Source organism: Penicillium bovifimosum (assembly GCF_028826915.1).
Source record: "Penicillium bovifimosum strain IBT 22155 chromosome Unknown utg000007l_segment0_segment0, whole genome shotgun sequence".
NCBI classification, from domain to species: Eukaryota; Fungi; Ascomycota; class Eurotiomycetes; order Eurotiales; family Aspergillaceae; genus Penicillium; species Penicillium bovifimosum.
The window spans coordinates 1,834,808-1,853,337 of NW_026622716.1; the positions used below are offsets into that span (position 1 = coordinate 1,834,808).

An 18,530-nucleotide genomic window follows, 5' to 3' on the forward strand; every position below is an offset into this window, starting at 1 on the left:
GAACTTAGGATAAAGCACGGAGAGAATGCCAAGCACTTAGTGTCGTTCTTGTCTCACTAACCACGAGAAACAGTCTAAGCGATGGGTAGTCTGCTCGTTCTGGGCTAGATGCTGTCTAAGTTAGTCGTTGTGAAGTTACATGGGCTTGCGGTTACTTGGGGATGAGGAGAGAACTGGAAGAACATGAGAGGGGGAGGAAAAGAGGCATCTTATAGGCGCCCAGCCAGGCAAGACGGAAAGCGAGGGCTCCCGGGAGAGACTGCAAAAGGGAGCCATTTTCGGCGTCTTTTTGGTGGCAGGTGGAATGACTGTTGAACGGCGCCTACATCACAGCTGGAAGATGATGACTAACGGCGCTAGGTGGGTGCAAAATAGTGAGACGGTGGGCGGTGAAGCGCCCGCTCACCCTCCAAAGTTACGGGTGGAAAGACGGCCGTTTCTGGCGCCAAAAGTGGTCATTTTCGGCGTCATTTTCGCAGGTCCTCATATTCTATATGTAATTTTTCATCTACTTTCTACTGCTTGTGTTGTGCTCACTTGAGCCAACTGTACTTTTCGCACTACTCTTTGATCAGAGGCACTGGGATACCAACCATCAACTACATAGCATGAAAAGGCGTCGATACAATACCACGGGACTTTCTGGATTTCCAATTCGTGTATATAACTTGAAGGTAACAAACAACTAGAAATCATTTTTCTTCGTCTTGATTAACACATCATGAAGGACTTGCTTGAAGGCCAATCTCACTGGACAGTTCATGGCTCGCATTATTAACGTGAACACCAAATGCCCTCAGGAGCTTTCCTCACAGAACCCTTATTCAGCCGTCTGCACAGCCCTAACCTCCTGATCCTTGGGCAGGACATCCGGAACAGGCCCCAGCGGCGTAATCGCAAACTGATTAATCTGCTTATGACTTTTAGTATAATGGAACTTGATATGCTCAAAGTCCGTAGTATCCCGGAAAGCAGGAATATCCCAATACAGCCTCCGGACCCAACGGTGAATAGCCGGGTACCCAGAGCGAATATCACGCAGATTGCACTTGAAATGCTGCACGTAGACGGGATCGAAGCGGATAATGGTGGTGTAGAGTCTGATATCCGCCTCTGTGATCTGGTCACCGTAGAAATATGGCTTGGAGGCCGATTGTTGTTTGGTGAGGTGGGCTTCGATCCTGTCGAGGGAGGAGAAGAGCGTTGTTACGGCTTTTTCGTAGGCTTCTTGTGTGGTTGCGAAGCCAGATTTGTAAACGCCGTTGTTGACGTCGTTGTAGATCCAGTCGTTTGAGGCTTCGATTTCGGATTGCAGGGTTGGGGGGAAGAGGTCGATTTTCTTGTATTGTTCTGGGAGGAGGCCGTCGAATTCGTGGTAGAGCATGCGGATGATTTCGGAGCTCTGGTGGTAGGCTTTGTGTTAGAGAACAATCTGGAAAATGAGGGTTTTCCTTTTGGGGAAGATGTTTCATACCTCGTTGCTGACGATCAGCCCGGTTTTCTTGTCGAACAGTACGGGCACGGTGAAGCGGCCTGTATAGTTGGGGTCATTCGAGAAGTAGACTTGTCGGATATGGGTGAAATCCGGGTGCAGGGGGTCCGGAATGGTGTTCTCTCCCGGCAGTTTCTCGTCGGGAGTAGGGAAGCGCCAGCCTGGAGAGTGTGTTAGAATTGTCTGATCCTCATACTCGTGCTCGAGATAAAACATACCCTCCGCACCGAGATGCCAGTGCACCGAAGAGAAACTGATGTAGTCCTCGAGACCCTTGAGCTTCCGGGTGATCAAAGTCCGATGAGCTAGTCGAAGATCAGCAGATGATCCAGTAACAAGTCAACAGGAAGCTGTAACATACCCCATGGACAGGCATACGAGACATAAAGATGGTACCGGCCCTTCTCCGGAGGGAATTGGGCACCAGCCTCTCTTGAGATCCAGTTCCGGAAGACGGATTGCTGACGCTTGAACTCGCCCGACTTGTCGTTAGGGTTCACCCAGTCGGTGATCTTGTTGGTATTTCCGGTCTGATTATAAGTCAGTATTATACGTAGGAAGTTGAAGCCAAGAAGCTCTTCTTACGGCCATGTTGCGAGAGTAGATGGTTGGTAAGGTGTAGAAGACGAAGCTTTGATGAGCTGCAGAAAGAGGCCTCACACGACGAATTGGACGTGAAAGATGCTGCACTGCTTGAGGTCGAAGTAAATTAAAGAACATCAGGCTGAGCAGCAGATACAGCGAAGAACACTCTTTATGTAGTATCAGGAATAAAAAGTGTCCAGCTTGCGGGGAATGACGTCCTCTACGCGGGGCCGACCTCGGGATTACCAAGTGCTGAGTCAGGTCAGATCCGCTTATCGCGAGATCAATCAGCCTTGACAAATGCGGAATAAAGGTTGACTCTGGGCACATTGTTAAGCGATTTGATATCAATTTACAAGCATTGAGGATCAGGATCTAAGCATATTTGTACCAGCGAGTGGAATGGTTCATGAAATCTACTTACTATACTCAACACTATGTAGCCAACCGATCGCCTTATTTTGTAAGTTTGACCATCACATAAGGAATCTCCACGTCCTCTTCGGTCTGATCCTCGGCAGTCACCTCGAAGATGATGTTCTTCTGGTGTTCTGGAACTGGCTTCTTACTGACGTGCTCCACAAGCTTGCTCATCCTGCGAGGTTTGATGTTAGTAGTCTGCTTGATCATGTAGTCATATAACGGATACTTACGGCAGAGGAAGACGGTCCTTGACCTTGGAGGGAGGATAGAAGCTTGCATACAACAAGCTGACCCCAGAGCTGACCATGGTGATGTCCAAGCCCTTTTCAGCGAAGAAGTCAAGGAACTCTTGGAGAGGAATGTCCTCCACCTCAAATCGATCCCAGAGTTTGTCAATAGTTACCTCGCCTTGCTTGCCCTGGTATGTCCCCTTTTGGCTAGCGATAGGCTCACTGAAGCTGAAAAGTGGAAGTGCCAGATTAACGAAGCCGTTCTTGTATTTCTCGATGTCGTCATTGCCATCAACAATCTTATACAGCTCGAGGGCAATAAGACCTGTGGCCAGAGCGGTAGTTGTGGCAATAGCAGGAATGATTTTGCCGGCGATGAACTTAGTCTTGTGTCGGTCAGCCTGAGGGATGTCGTAATTGTCCGCGCGGAGATTGCTAGCGGCGGTGATGAAGTCGATGTGGTAGTTGGTGTCATCGTCCTTCTCAAACTCAACCGGCTGCAAGCGGAAGCCAGCGAGAGACTTGGGTGAGGGAAGAAGATCCACCAACTTTCGGATCTCCTCCTCGTCGGTATTTGAAGATCCAGACGGCTGGGCATTTGGATCAGGGTCATTCTCGTTGGCCTGAATCTTTACATTCGAGCTGGGGGTGAACTCGGGGATGATCATGTCATCAACAACCCTGCGATAGTAGTCCTTGTCGGCGCCGGGATTCTTGATGCCATAGTTAAACGCGTGGAGATTGGCACCGGCCTCAACGAATCCAAGATGAGTGGGGTTGAGGCTGTCGAACTTCAAGGGCGTAGGAGCACGCTTCGGTCCGGACCAGAACGGTTGACCAGAGGACGTCTTAGAGTCGCGGGGGAAATTGTAGAGAAGCTGCTGAATCGCGTTGTTATACTGCGCTTCAAACTGCTGGCGAGCCCACACAATACAGTCATCGAAAGTCAAGGGCTTTTCGGTGACCAAAAAGTCACGCAGGTGCTCCAGAGTCTGCTTCTCATTGCCTGCCTGCTTGAGTGTCTGTTGAATGTAGTCGGCTTGGGATAGATACATGTTAACGGACTCAGGTGGGCCAACGAAGTAGGTTTGGAAAACATCCCGTGCCCAGGCGATGGTGTGCTCAATACGGTTCGGGAAACTTTTCAGGGTACACATAGGGAAGGACTTCTCTGGAGGATCCTGGGAGCTGGAGTAAGACTCCGTGATGAAGGGAAGGACGACCTGTGTGTTGCACTTGGTGCCAAGAGTGCCACTCTCCAGCAACGGCTTGCGGAAGAAGACACATCGGCGATCGACGTATGTCCGTGCATCAACATTGTCCAAAGCATTTGTCACACCGTCAAGGCCGTTCCAGAATTCCTCATTGAAGATGTGTTCTGTATCGGCACCAACGCGATCACGGAGAGTGACAATCTTACCATTCAACTCCGGATTCATGGCCTGGGCAGCCGCGGATGCGCATTCACTCTTGAGTCTACCGACATCCTTAGACCGGAAGAGGAACTGCCGATTGAGGTTGCTCTTCTCGATTTGATCCATGTCAGTGACATAAAGCTTTCCTTTGGGACCCGTGCCCAGACCCATCATAGCCCAGTTCTTCAAGGTCTCGCAACCGATAGCCCCGGAGCCAACCAAGAATTGCGTAACATTGGCAAGCTTTTCCTGATACTCCTTACCAAACACTGCGATCTGACCATCATAGCGGGTACCGAGAGGCTTGCAGGCCTCTTCAGATCGAGTGGTAGATGATGGCAGAGACTCCAACGAGTCAAAGTACATCCACTGGTGGATGGGGCTGAACTTTCCTGAAACGGCCTTCAGAACCTCTTGGGCAGCGATACCACCAAAGAAAGCAGCTAGCGGATTCAGATCACCGCGTGCCTGGTAGCTGAGTTCCTTGATGATTTTCTCATCTAGCTCAACCTGATCCTCACCAGCCGCAGCAAGGTCGTTAGCAATCTTCAGAACCTCTTGGGCGTCGCTATCATTATGGGGACGAGGCAATTGACCATCATGGGTCTCTGCAAATTTGTGGAGAGCCTGGATACCGATGTGAAGTTGCGGCGGTCGGTCGAGCTTGGCGAAGTCAGACTGGAGGATTTCAGGCTTCTTGAGCTGCTCCTCCAGGGGTTGGAAGTCAATGAACTTGGGCATCTTGACTTGGGTGAACAAACCGCCGCCTTCGTAGGATCCTAGACCGGAGACATCGCCAATGGTGAAGGTATACGGACCCTTCACAGTCACCTTGCGAGGATCACTGTTGTTGAGGCCATCCATACCCCTAATTTCAGTGAAAGTGACGAAGTCACCATCCTCCAGTCCATGTCGGGTTTCGTCGAGCGCCGAAACCAATCCTTCCTCGTCGATGCCCGCCACTATGCCAGCAGCAGGCTCCTCACCGGTAGGATCGCCAACAGTGAAGTTCTTTCCAAAGTCGTTGAAGATGTAACCAAAGAGGCCAAATGTATCGGTAATAGTGAGGTAGATTCCGTTCTTGTGGCAGAAGTCGGCAATTGCCAGTTGTTCCTTCAAAGGTGTCTGCGTGAGGACAACTGCCTGGTAGCGCTTAAATTGTTCGAGGTCGCCCACAAGATCTCCACCCTCATGGACAGTAACAGGAACGTAGGAGTTCAATTCGGCGACTCTTGGAGCGGTAACTTCAGCACGGGGTTTGCCGACATCCTCTGGCTTTAGGAAAAATTGGGATGAAAGATCCGAGATGGCGACTGGCGCGGGGTCATATAGCGTAAGGGATTTGACACCAGCAAGGGCGATGTTCTTGGCTATGGAGAGAATCAGTTTCTGGATGACATCCAGGCTTCCGTTCGAAGCGTGTGTACGTACCAATTTCCACGCCCAGGCCCTTGAGACCTACGACCAGCACATTTGAAGAGCCCATGCGCTTCATGGCCTCATGGCCAAGAACATATCTCGGAGGTGTCAGTATGTTCCTCAAATTTGAAATCACCGAAAGAGGTGGGGGTGGGGAGCTTACAGCTGCCGACTGTACAATGATTCGTCGATTTCCCCATGCTTGATAGCTTCGACAGTCTCTTGGGGGTTCTCGACCTGCATCTTGATGTCCTTTCATGTATCTTGTTAGTGGATAATGCTACTCCGAGATTAAGATCAACCATACCGCCATAGTTCTTTTTTCGGGGGGAGCTCCGGCGTCGTCTGGAGAGGCTCTACGCTTTCCGGGCTTAGCCACGTCTAGAACAGGGATATTGGAATGAATGGTGAAAATCAGGAGGTGAAAGCCTTGCAGGGAAGCAAGACTTTCGATGGTGATGATAAATCAAGTTACAACGCCCAGCGTACCAGGTACCTAGCTCGACGAGCCAAGGGAGAGTAGCAATTCGAACGCGATCGAAGGACTTTTTAAAGATAAAGGAAGAAGAGGGCGCTATGGGAGGAGGGAGGAGCGCAGAAGTATGGACAGATGAGTTGAATACAGTAGGAAAGATCGAGTGAGGGACAACGACGTAAGAGGGGAGCTAAAGGATATGACTAATGGGGCGGTGAGCGGGTGATTGGCATCAGCCCCGCCATACCTCAATAAATCACTGAGAGCTCGTGTTCTGAAGTCAGTAAGTATCTTGATTAGATTTGAAGACTGTCGTGACTTGGATAGGGCTGGCGGTGACTCAGGTGACTCTGGAGGATGACACCAAACCCTGTCTGTTCCGGCTGATTCTGAAGCCCGTTATCCAAAGCTACCTCCGACGCGTCTTAGGTATCCACGCGAAGCTTGGCGACGTTAAACGCTCACCTTCGTATGTGTCGGTTCGAGTTTGTGGGGCGCGGTCTATTATACTGGCAGCGTCAAAAGCGTGAAGTGAAGAGAAGGCGGTTCACCAGGTGAATTTGCCGCATTTATGTCCATGACTAGCTCGCAATTGACATCCGATAGGGAAGTTTCGTCAGAATGCTCCACGAGATCCTGCTCTCCCTCTCCGGCCAACCCTCCCCGCTCTTCGATTCCAAAAAGGGGGAAGATGCCATCACTCAAGATGCTTTTCCGCTCCTTTCACCCCCGGAAAAGGCCCTCCTCGCCTCCATTGCCCATCTGAGTCGGCTCCATACGCAGCTGCGGGAGTATACCTCCGAAATCTCATCGACGAACCCATCTGTCATATGCCGCTCGGTCTCCACTGCTATCGTTGGAATACATCTGAGTGAATTTCAGAAAAAGATCTTGGAGGTCGAGAGCGCAATCCTTGCGGAGGACAGTGGATATGTCGGAGGGTATGGGATTGTTCCATTGTCGACCATTGTGGGAGAGTTCGCACCATGGACGCGGCGCATGGAGTGGCTCTGGGGTGTTATTCGTTTTATTCAGACGGAAAGGAAAACCAATGAACGTCCACATGGTTCGACGGGGGCAGCACTTATCGATCATTTGCGGACTGAAGCTCTCACTGGGTACCTTGATATAAAGGAGATGGCTTTGCAATTAGCGACAGCGGCCGAAACAGCCTGGATGAAACAGCTTTCCATGTGGCTACTTTATGGGAATCTTCCTATGTATGGCAGAGACGACTTTTTCATCCAGGATGCAACCGGACCGGAGAACGATGAGGTAAAATTCCGCATAGACGCTCATCTGCTCCCAAAGTTCGTCACTGCACAGACGGCTGGCTCAATCCTATTCATTGGAAAATCCCTTAATCATATTCGGGCGAAGCGGAAGACTTCGATAGCAGGAACATCTACCGCGCCAGTGACATTATATCGGGACCACATCGAGCAACTTGCGGGTGTAAGATCGCCAATCTCGCCGTCAAAATTGACCTCCGTCATCGATTGCATCCGTCTTTCTCTTTCACAGTCAACGTTATCAAAACTGTTGCCCCTCCCGAGGATCCTCGAAATTCTTACTCTACTTCACAACTTCCTATTACTAGGACGGGGAGAGTTTGCAGTGGCTCTGGTAGCACATGCGGATTCTCGCATCGAGGAGAGTCGACACCGAAGCCTAGCGGCAATTCGTTCATCTGGGAAATTTGATGGCCTCTCTATCAGAGAAGGCGATGTCAATGCTGCTCTGGTGCAAACCTGGGCAGAACTTTCCTCGCTACAAAAAGAAGAGGACCCAGCTGACGAGGAGCTGGAACTCGCCCGGGAGCTACTCTGTTTATCTATCAGTGGGCGCAAGAATGCTCGACCGATGACCCCAGCCCAGGTTCCCAATCCAATATCGGACATCTCGAGAGTCTCGTTCGAAGATCTGCTCTTCCCGACGCCCACACACCTTAGTGCACAAATCCGAGCTCCTTTGGATCTGTTCATCTCAAGTTCTGATATTGCCATATATTCCAAGATCCATTCCTATCTTCTGGCAATACGGCGGGCTCACATCCGGCTTGGCGACCTTTGGAAACGAACCCCGTTGCGGCGAAACCACCCTACACCTTGGGGACCCCCCCGAAGCAACAGTAAATTTGGCCAAGCCAAACTGCAGGCAAGAAGAGACAGAGATAATGCCCGTCTTCGCCGAATGCGCCCTATCTGGGCCACAGGCAGTGCGTGTTTGTTCATGCTCTCCGAGATTGGCAGCTTCTTCCAAGGAGACGTTGTCAATGAGTCATGGCATCACCTTCGCCAATGGATCGAGGGACACTCTTCGTCCACAAGCTCAGCCCCCGGTTCCCGACCAAGCACCGCATCCTCTTCCAAGCCGCACGAGAACTCCAATCTCGCTCCCTCAGACGGTATGCCGGTCAAAGATTCTACCGACTCCGGTCGGACTGGTCAACAAACCATGGGACGGCACGACCCTGAGGCCCTCACCGTTGCCCACCGTCGCCATTTGTCATCACTTGTGCATTCCCTTTTCTTAACCGAACTACCGTTCACGAATACCTTGAGAGGTCTCCTTACCAATATCGACCGCTTCGTCGCCCTTGTGATCCGATTGGAAACAATTCAACGCAAGATGGACCTGGAAACAGATGAAGGCGTGGAAGACGCCTTGGTAGACTATGCCCAGGAAGAACGCGAGGTTTGGGAGGAACTGCGCGCCACTCACACCGATGTCGAAACAGCCCTCAAGAACCTCGTTGGGAGCCTGCGGAACATCGACGATAGTCGCTCGGGGGAAGGCCGGGGACCCGCGGATCTCGCAACGAATACTGGTCACATGTGGCCTGGTTCCCGTCAAGACGAGACCATGAGCTCCGGCTTCAGCCACTACATGCCCCACAAAACAGCCGGGGTGGATCGTCTGCTTATGAAACTGGACTTCGGCAGCCTCCGCAGTGGCTTTGGACCTGAGGCGACTGGGGGTCTGGCAAGCATGTGATCGTGATTGAAATGCCCCAGTACGTTGTTTTGTTTAATGTTTGCTTTGTTTACAAGTATCTTCCCAGCGTGGAGTCGGCGTTCTACCCAAGGGTATCGGATGGGTTGACATGGTCCATTGGAGTCTGGACATTGCACCGATCGGTTCTTCGTTTGCTGGTTCTCTCTATTCGTAGAGGTCCTGGCGCAGGATTTGCGTGCTCCGGAATCAGTTATTCACTACAAGACCCCTGAGGATCATGTGTCGACCATCAGGCTTCTCATTCGAAGCACAGATGGGCACACTGTCTGCGAGGTCGCTTCACTGATTCCTTCATGAACAAGGAATTCCAAATGTCTTAGCACAAACTTCAGGCCAACTGTACAATGTAGGGTAGGGCCTAGCGTCGCGGATCTACTAAAACTATGCTTTAAATGGCAGCAAATAAGATCTACGACCAGCCAGGAACTGCTCAGTTACCATAAAATCATGCATTTGAATGTGAATCATTACGCACACCTGCCCGGTTTCCTACGTCTTTAGTTCCCGCCAATGGCGAAAGCTTGTCAGACACACTCCGTTAGAGTTACTTGCCAACTTCAATAAGTAGCGGAGCAAGCTCTAAAAACAGACACAAGAAAATAACTACTGCTTACATCGATATCAAGGATTTTTTGAGGAAGTTCCAAGGTCATTACGCGAGTATTTTGTCATCGTCGGTGTGGGCAAGGGCCCTGGGTTACCGGATTAGGAAATCCCGGGCTAGAATGTACGGAGTATGAGATTCCATTAAGCTCATGTGGCCCATATCCCCACCTAAAAATAAAATAGAAATTATAAAATAGAAATCCAGAGCTCCAGACTGGACAAGCTGGGTGCCCATGGGGTATGGGTGGGGGTCAGGGTGGAATTCGATGGATCTTGGGGCACAAGGGGTTCGGGACGCCTAGAAAGGAGAAGACGAGCTCGTCGCATCGTACAGTGACCTGTCACTGCCCACAAACTTTTGTGGAGCTTGCAAGTTTCGGAAGTCAGGTTACAACATGGTCAGAAGAAAGGAAAATGAATAACGTTAGCACTTGGCCCGCCGTCAAAGCCGAGTATCCTATTGGGAGGCGGAATTATTCCCCCTCGGCGCGGGAGCTTCAAATTGAACCTTTTCGTATCCGGCAAACCCAGTCCCTCGGCCAGGAAAGGAACATACCAAGATCAGGGATCGACATGGAGAATCAAGGCAGATCTTTGATTAACTAGGCTCTAGAACGTCTAATCGATAGGCAATCTTGCTGTTGCATACTCCCGGGCGCCAAGGTGGAGTCATTCCTCGAAGCTCATATCTAGGACTATACAGTCTTCAGCACAAGGCTCACGATGCTGCAGGTAGGCAGCGCGGCCCCTTTGCCCGGCATTCCCATATCTATGGCTAATGAGAGGTTCGATGGAAAGTTTGGATCCCAACTAGCCATCGTCACTGGACATGGTCTCGGTCAAAGAGAGTGCTTAGGAGCATTTCGAGTCATGGTGAAAGCAGTCACCCACTGGGTCACGCGTAACCGGAATTGGGTTTTCTTGTCAATTTGTATGCAGGGCCTTGTTTTTCTCGGAAACCTGTCAAAGGAAGTACCGTTCTGGTCTTTGGCCATATAAAATCAATACCCCGGTGCCATGGATGGTATACAGTAAACTCTTCAATTGCATTATCTTGTCTCAATAGCGTGCATTCATAACCCTCTCCGAGTTCCTCTGTCTGCCATGTCTTTCACTCTTCCCCGAGTGTTGGCTCCCGCTCGCACACGTCTCGCTGGAGCTGCTATTACTGCTTCTCGTGTTTCACCTTCCTCGTCAATCCGGTTGTATTCTACTTCGAAAAGCACATTCAGTCCTCAAGATCTCCACAATGTGTCTCACAGCCCGGACCACATCCAATTGAAAGCGCCGGCGAAGGAGCTCTTGCGCAATCATCACCGATTCGGCGAGTTCAATCTCGAGGGTCGAGTATATGCTATTACTGGCGGTGGACGAGGGCTGGGACTATCAATGGCGGAAGCATTGATCGAGGCTGGAGCAAAAGGTACGTGCATCTTATTCCTCCCAAGAAAATCCACATGAACGAGCTCTAACACGAATTTCCGTAATCAGTGTATTGTCTCGACCGCTTGGAAACCCCTCACCCAGATTTCCTCCTTGCAAAAGAATGGGCCTCGGCTGACTACGGCTGCAGCTTGGAATACGTCTGTATCGATGTCCGCAACAAGGCCAAAGTAAACGACGCGTTCGCAGCCATTGCAGCGCAGGACAAGCGATTAGACGGTCTGATCGCTGCCGCCGGGATCAACCACCTCCAAAGCGCGCTGGAGTATTCACAGGAGTCTTTGAACGAGGTGATGTCCATTAATTACAATGGCGTGTTCAATGCAGCCACCGCTGCTGCCCAGCAGATGGTCAACTACCAGCAGAAAGGCTCCATTCTACTGGTGGCCAGCATGAGCGGACTTGTCGCAAACAAGGGCATGACGTCACCGGTATACAACTCGTCTAAAGCAGCGGTAATCCAACTAGGCCGGTCTCTCGCTATGGAATGGGGTCGCCACGGTATCCGTGTCAACAACCTGTGTCCCGGTCATATCATTACCCCGATGGTTGCCGAGGTGTTCCAGCAAAATCCAGCTGCCCGGGCCGTTTGGGAAGCAGAGAATATGCTTGGTCGCTTGGCGCTGCCGGAGGAGTTCCGAGGCACAGCGCTCTTCTGTCTGTCTGATGCGAGCAGTTTCATGACTGGAAGTACGCTAGTCATTGATGGAGGTCATACTGCTTGGTAAGCAGTATGAAAATTGAAAACCTGGCAAAACAATTGTCCAAAAGTCCTGTTCAATAGAAGATAGAAAATAATATATGACTAGAAGGTCAACCAAGTGCCCTGGGCGGCTGGGCCTTGGCGGTCGAATTTTGCCCATGGGCTGCATACGTCTACAAACATTCAGAGCTTGTTTTTGTGCCTTCCCAAGCCTCAGATCTTCATCTATTTATAGATCATCGTTCCAAGGACCAGTCATAGTGAGACACTGGACACGGCCCTGGCCCAGATGACAGGTAGCGATTCTCTCAGACTTGATCTTATCTGTTCGGATGTGATTTAGCCCCAAGGGCGGAGAAGTGGGGCTAGTTTTCTGCCCAAAATAGTTGTCGGTTCTTGGACACACCACCTACAGATATCAAAAGAATCATTGACAATTTTAACAACAATCAACAATATTGAAGTCCCTGTTCATCCAATCAACTACATCACAATTTAACAAAGGGACCGGTTACGCTGCATAAATCCATGTGCTAAAATAGGTAAGGTCGTTGCTGAGTCGATGTCAACCCATATCCAATCAAGTCCATACCCTGTATCTACTTGCATACCCTACTCCTAAGTACCAATGTACTCTGTTTGACGCCCCTCTTTCTGCTACACGCATATGTTTGCCAAAACACCTACCTTCTGGTCAGGAACCCCTAGGGAACGATCGTTCCTTTCTCTTGCCTCCTCGTCACTTTCACGTCACTTTCTCACAGTCCATAACTGGCTCACATTCGTGATTCCAAGATTCCGAGAAAATTCGAGACTAATAACCTATTGACTGCTAGTTGTCTAGCCCATTTATCACATACTGAGCATATCATGGATCGCCATGTGGTGCTAGACTGGTGAGCATTGGCTTTACCCATATTTGGTGTTTCTATTTCCTTACTAATTATCGATCAAGGTACAACGACCTAGACGCTCGAGTTGTGGACCTCGTTGGTGACTTCGCCGGCGACGAACTTTTCATAATCGACGGTGATTCACTTCTACTTGAATGCTTTTCCCACAAGAACCTCAACTTCAACCCGGGGTTCCAGATTCTACATGCGACTTACCTTGCCGAGAAGCTGTTGCAGAAGCTTCAACAGCGCAAGTGTGTCTTCCAAGTTGTGTTCTTCGAGCAGAATGCCCCATTATGCATTCCCCTAGGTGTGCACAGCGACCTTCACGACAGGTACTTCCTCGCCCGCGAGGCAATCATTCAACATCTTATCGCCATCCGTGTCCAGCCTTCACAATTCTTCCAAACTCTCAGATTTCACAGTTATGAATCCGATGAGTTCAAAGCTCATCTGCTGAGCTCAGGAGCTTATTTGTTTATGTGCCATGACGGGGCCTCGTCTCCATACAGAAATGGTGATACGGCCAGTGATACAGATACCAGCGACTCCGAGAATGAATCCAGCAATGATGAGCTCGAATATGGTCACAGCAAAGACACATACGTTGATAAGCGAGGGGAGATCTCAAGGTTCACGTTCCGCATGATGATCTACTGGTTCGTTGAACAAGGATACAATCTTTCTCTTATTAACAGTCTCGAATTCCGCGACACAAAGGTGAGTCTTCGCGAGCACTAAAGACGTTGGCAACATACTTACAATGCATACAGGTCATGGGAATGATCATCGAAAAGTCCATGAAAACATTCAGCACATTGCCGGACTTCCCCGCAACAGACAGCACTCAAACGGTCGGTCAAAAGCAAGAGCAACACACCGACCCGAACCATTTGTGGAAAGCACTTTCCGAACTGAAGCTAGAGAACTATCAAGACCAAGGCAAGGATGTGACGGAAAATTCCGACGTCAAAGAACTGTCAGATCTTGCCCCCATAGGCAAAGCCCTTGAACTAGTCATTGGAGAGCCCGGGCTGTCGCAGCGCCAATGCCTTCTTGTAGTCACTCTGAGCACTATGCTTGTGGGCGATAAAGCAGACGACCGCGACACTAGGATCGGAGCAGAAGCCGTACTTCTGCACCTTGCCCTACTGCAGGATGCCCGACTATCGGATCGATCCATCACATCCGCCAAGCCGAAGAACCTGAGATTTTTCAACCAGTTTGTGAAAAGGGCGAATGCCTTGCTTAGCTCAAAGCTCTGGGAAGAGGCTATGAAGCACCATGACTTGCCTTGCGACCTTTCCGATCTCATGGATGGAACTTTGTTCTTCCAAGTCCAGCTTATGGTGGAGAATCTCGGCATCAATAGTGTCCTCTCGCCCGTCACCATTTCGTCTTTCAACAACCTTGCGCGCTTGGTGGACCATATTTGCAACACAAAATTACAATGTGAGGCAAGTGGGGATGTTATTGTCGGTCCTGGCAAAGATGTCAACGGCAAATCGGCACCCGAGAAGCGTTTAGTCCCAAATTTCTTGCACTGCTTCGAAAAAGTGCTGCCGTTTAGCAACCCAGTTTTTGATGAACACTTGAAGCCCGTTCACCTTGCCGTGGACGATTCTGTTGACATGGAAAGTGACGGGAAATTTGCCCAAGGATTTGAGGAAAAGAGCCACTGGCATACCTCAAAACCTCTTGATCAGAAGAAGATCATCCTGACGCCGCAGCAGGCTTCTCGAGCTCTCAAGCGGAACCAATTCTTTATGGCCGAGATGCGAGACTATGCTGCGAGCCTCACGGGATCAGCTGGCATATTGCAGCCAGAGCCGATTATTGTCGGGCCTTCCAGCGATACTCGCCAGAAGTCTCACCAAAAGCCTCCATCAACCACCAAAGACATCGAGACATCTTCGAAATCCAAAAAGAAACTCCAGCCTTCTACAGGTAAAGCCAGTAGTACCAGAGAGAGCGCCGCGGCATATCTTCAACAGAAGGCAAAGGAAGCGACCCAAAAACAGAGGCAGAAATGGAAGAAGGTCTTCGATGACGAGTTTGCGCAAAGCAGCAATCTGGTGACTCGTTTCACAAAGCTCAACGAATACTTGAACGGTCTATCAAAGGAAAGTCGGCAGGTCCTCGAGGCCGAAGTCCTGACTTGCATGGTTGATACGTTGGTCCGAGTCATCTCTTCCGAAAAGCTAGATGCCCAGGCTGAAAAGCACATTTCAGTTGTGACAACCATATGGCAAATTGCCACCCGTCTCATGAAAATCAAGCAGGGCATCTCTGTTGCTATCGCGAAATACATTGGGACGATCTCTCAGCTACTTGGCTTGCCAGCGGTCCAGCTCCGTGCGGACACTGACAGCCCGCTATCTTTCAAATTGTTCGAAATTCCCACCAGAGCACCGAGCATGAAAATTGCAATGACTCCAGTGGAATTTCAGCTTTTGCATGGCGGGCCTTTCATGGACCGCAGCATAGACTCAAAACCCGATTCCCGGACGCCTGATTTCGAGCCCGACAGCTGGCAGCGCGACGTCTTGGACCAAATAGATGCAAAGAAGAGTGCTTTCATTGTGGCTCCGACGAGTGCAGGAAAGACATTCATCTCGTAAGTTGCACGATGATGGATACGAACAACAGACTTATGCTAATCTCGTCTAGGTTCTACGCGATGCGACAGGTATTGAAGGAAGACAATGACGGAATCCTCGTCTATGTCGCTCCCACAAAGGCCCTCGTCAATCAGATTGCAGCAGAAGTGCAAGCCCGTTTTTCCAAAACATTCCCTGCCAAAACAACCGGAAAGTCGGTTTGGGCTATCCACACAAGGGACTATCGCATTAACAACCCCATGGGCTGCCAAATCCTCGTCACGGTTCCCGAAATTCTCCAGATCATGCTGCTCGCTCCCGCAAATGCCAATGCATGGACTCCACGAATCAAGCGGATTATCTTCGATGAGATTCACTGTATCGGTCAAGCTGAGGATGGTGTCATTTGGGAGCAACTGTTACTCATGGCTCCATGCCCCATCATCGCTCTATCTGCTACTATTGGAAATCCCGACGAGTTCTACGATTGGTTGCATTCTGCACAGCGCACGAACGGAATTGATCTTAAGATGATTCAGCATCGGCATCGATACTCCGATCTGCGAAAGTACGTTTACCAGCCTCGTACGAACTTCTCATTCAATGGGTTCCCCAGCACTGTTAGCTTGCCACGCCTGGGTCTGGATCACGCAGGAGACATGACTTTCATACATCCCGTCACCAGTCTCGTGGACCGTACCAGATCGATACCAGATGACCTTGATCTTGAGCCCCGCGACTGCTTTACTTTATGGAAAGCAATGAAGGGGCTACAAACAGCTCGCTTCCCCGTTGACCCGTCTCTGGATCCATCTGTCTTTTTCTCTGATGGTGTCATCCAGAAAATCCATGTCATCGAATGGCAAAGGCACCTCAAAGTGTTGTTGGGACAGTGGATGAAAGATCATGATTCTCCCTTTGAGCTCCTCCAACGCAGCCTCGATCCCGCAGCAGAATCTGAGGGGAAAGCAGACGAGAATTCATCTAAGGCTGTATCTCAGCTGAATAGCCCGTCTGATGACCTAGTCAACACAACACTTCCTCTGATATTTTCCTTGCATGCCCAGAATGCTCTCCCGGCGCTGTTTTTCAATTACGACCGCACTGCATGTGAAGATATTTGCCAACAGCTTTCGACAAAGCTACAAGAGTCTGAGGCCAAGTGGAAAGAGGAAAGCCCGAAGTGGAAAGACAAGGTTGAGAGATGGGAAAAGTGGAAGACATCCAAGAGTTCAGGAAAGAAGAAGCTCGAAAAAGCGACGAAGAAGAGAGCAGGAAACGAAGGTGATGAGACGATGTCCAAAGCAGACCAAGCCAAAGATTCAGCATCTTCCGATTTCAGCTGGCTTGATCTATTTGACCCGAATAAGCCAGTGGAAGGATTCCATTTGGCAGACTTCAAAAAGGTCCCCGCTTCCGAGTTTGATCGATATGCCGACTCTCTGAGGTATCGACAGGTACCTCAATGGTTGATCGATGCCCTTGAGAGGGGTATCGGCGTCCACCACGCAGGAATGAATCGCAAGTACCGTCAAATCTGTGAAATCCTCTTCAGAAAAGGCTTTTTGCGAGTTGTCATTGCGACTGGTACTTTGGCCTTGGGTATCAACATGCCATGCAAAACGGTCGTCTTCTCGGGAGATTCCATCTTTTTGACAGCCCTAAACTTCCGACAAGGTGCCGGAAGAGCAGGCCGACGTGGCTTCGATGTGTTGGGAAATGTCGTTTTCCAGCAGGTCCCCTCTGGTAAAGCGAAACGGCTAATCAGTTCGAGACTCCCCAGTCTGACCGGCCATTTCCCTATCACTACCAGTCTGGTGTTGCGACTCTTCATCTTGCAGCATGGCTCCAACAGAGCCGCAGCTGCTGTGAAATCAATCAACTCGATACTGTCATGTCCTCGGATCTACCTCGGTGGCCCTGAGATGAAGGATACGGTTCTGCATCATCTCCGATTCTCCATCGAGTATCTTCGAAGGAGTCACCTTCTCACCATGAGCGGATCGCCTATGAACTTCGCAGGCTGTGTCTCTCACCTGTACTACACAGAGAACTCCAGCTTTGCTTTCCACGCCCTGTTGCAGTCGGGATACTTGCAAGAGCTTTGCAAAGACATTGAGCGAAAGCCCGAGCGAACAGTCCGAGACTTGATGCTAGTAATGGCACACTTGTTTGGACGGATCCCTCTGCGCCGATCTACGCTAGAGTGGTACCAGACCACGGCAAAGAAACCATCCTCGATGGTGGCTCTTCCACCTCTGCCCAAGAAGGCAGTCTCTGCCCTACGTTCTCACAACCAACAGGTTCTCGATATCTATTCGGGATATGTCTCCGCTTTCGTCAGCCAGCATGTCCAAGAACCAGACCGTTACCTGCCATTCAGTGGGAACAAGTGCGGTGGAGAAAGGTCCACCGAGGAACTCGGCTTCTCGCAGTTTGACCATATCAGCACATCGATCGTATCGCCATTCTACGGGCTCTCAGGCAACGGTGATATCTGCGACACGGTCCATGATCTCAGCGAGATGGTCCGCAGCGGAGTCTGGCTCGAAGATTCAGTCATCCCGTATGTGGCCGTTTCAGCCAAAGAGAACGCGACGCCGCTCAATGCATACTTGTTTGACTTCTTCAAACATGGTATGGTCTCTCAATTGGAGACTGAGAACCACATCCGCCGTGGAGATGTCTGGTACTTGCTGAACGACTTCTCGTTGGTCCTCGCGACCGTCAAGACTAGCATTGAGGGCTACCTTAATCCCGGAGGCAATATCGATGCAGAACTGCTCGATCTCACTGGCGGTGGTGATATCCAAGAGAGTACCGTGGAAGAAAAGGCCATCGATCTGACGGATGCTGGAAATGAAGCCAAGGCCAATCTACAGTCCGCTGGCCTTCCTGAAAAAGCCGCTCCTGTGAAGCCCCTCGTGCGTTCCCGTGCGAAGGTGGTCGTGGATAGCTGGGAGGATGAACCGGAGGAGGAAGAACCCGTGAAACCTACTGCTGCAGCCCTCCGCAATGCGGAAAAGGCTATGGAAGGCCCGGATAAATCCATGTTCTTGGTTGCTCGGGCGTTCAGAGAACTACATGCTGAGTTTGATGCTAAGTTCAGGGCGATGTGGGCGTAAATGCATTCTAGAACTAACGCGAGAAAGTCCGCCTAGTGCATTTTCCAAGTCGATATCTGTTTTCAAGACTTCTCACGTACATTCTTTGACGTCGGCATACGAG

At 50.4% G+C, this 18,530-nt stretch overlaps 5 protein-coding genes across 5 annotated transcripts; 3 read left to right on the plus strand and 2 right to left on the minus strand.

The window, feature by feature from the left end:
* Positions 1–820: 820 nt before the first annotated feature.
* Positions 821–2,212, minus strand: N7515_009615 (glutathione S-transferase family protein; the record flags this gene model as incomplete). The annotated part of the gene is made up of 5 exons (XM_056670359.1): positions 821–1,402; positions 1,475–1,653; positions 1,711–1,797; positions 1,854–2,022; positions 2,078–2,212. 5 exons carry the CDS (start codon positions 2,210–2,212, stop codon positions 821–823), a joined length of 1,152 nt encoding a protein of 383 aa, XP_056518158.1.
* Positions 2,213–2,533: 321 nt separating this feature from the next.
* On the minus strand, positions 2,534–5,877 carry ubaA (E1 ubiquitin-activating protein ubaA; the record flags this gene model as incomplete). Its single annotated transcript, XM_056670360.1, has 5 exons — positions 2,534–2,672; positions 2,731–5,515; positions 5,577–5,662; positions 5,728–5,816; positions 5,872–5,877. 5 exons carry the CDS (start codon positions 5,875–5,877, stop codon positions 2,534–2,536), a joined length of 3,105 nt encoding a protein of 1,034 aa, XP_056518159.1.
* Positions 5,878–6,660: 783 nt separating this feature from the next.
* Positions 6,661–9,036, plus strand: N7515_009617 (uncharacterized protein; the record flags this gene model as incomplete). Its single annotated transcript, XM_056670361.1, has 1 exon — positions 6,661–9,036. The coding sequence occupies one exon, from the start codon at positions 6,661–6,663 to the stop codon at positions 9,034–9,036; it is 2,376 nt and encodes a 791-aa protein (XP_056518160.1).
* Positions 9,037–10,767: 1,731 nt separating this feature from the next.
* N7515_009618 (putative short chain dehydrogenase/oxidoreductase) lies at positions 10,768–11,834 on the plus strand (the record flags this gene model as incomplete). The annotated part of the gene is made up of 2 exons (XM_056670362.1): positions 10,768–11,086; positions 11,155–11,834. 2 exons carry the CDS (start codon positions 10,768–10,770, stop codon positions 11,832–11,834), a joined length of 999 nt encoding a protein of 332 aa, XP_056518161.1.
* Positions 11,835–12,679: 845 nt separating this feature from the next.
* Positions 12,680–18,427, plus strand: N7515_009619 (putative DEAD/DEAH box helicase; the record flags this gene model as incomplete). Its single annotated transcript, XM_056670363.1, has 4 exons — positions 12,680–12,705; positions 12,765–13,422; positions 13,476–15,319; positions 15,373–18,427. 4 exons carry the CDS (start codon positions 12,680–12,682, stop codon positions 18,425–18,427), a joined length of 5,583 nt encoding a protein of 1,860 aa, XP_056518162.1.
* Positions 18,428–18,530: the final 103 nt, after the last annotated feature.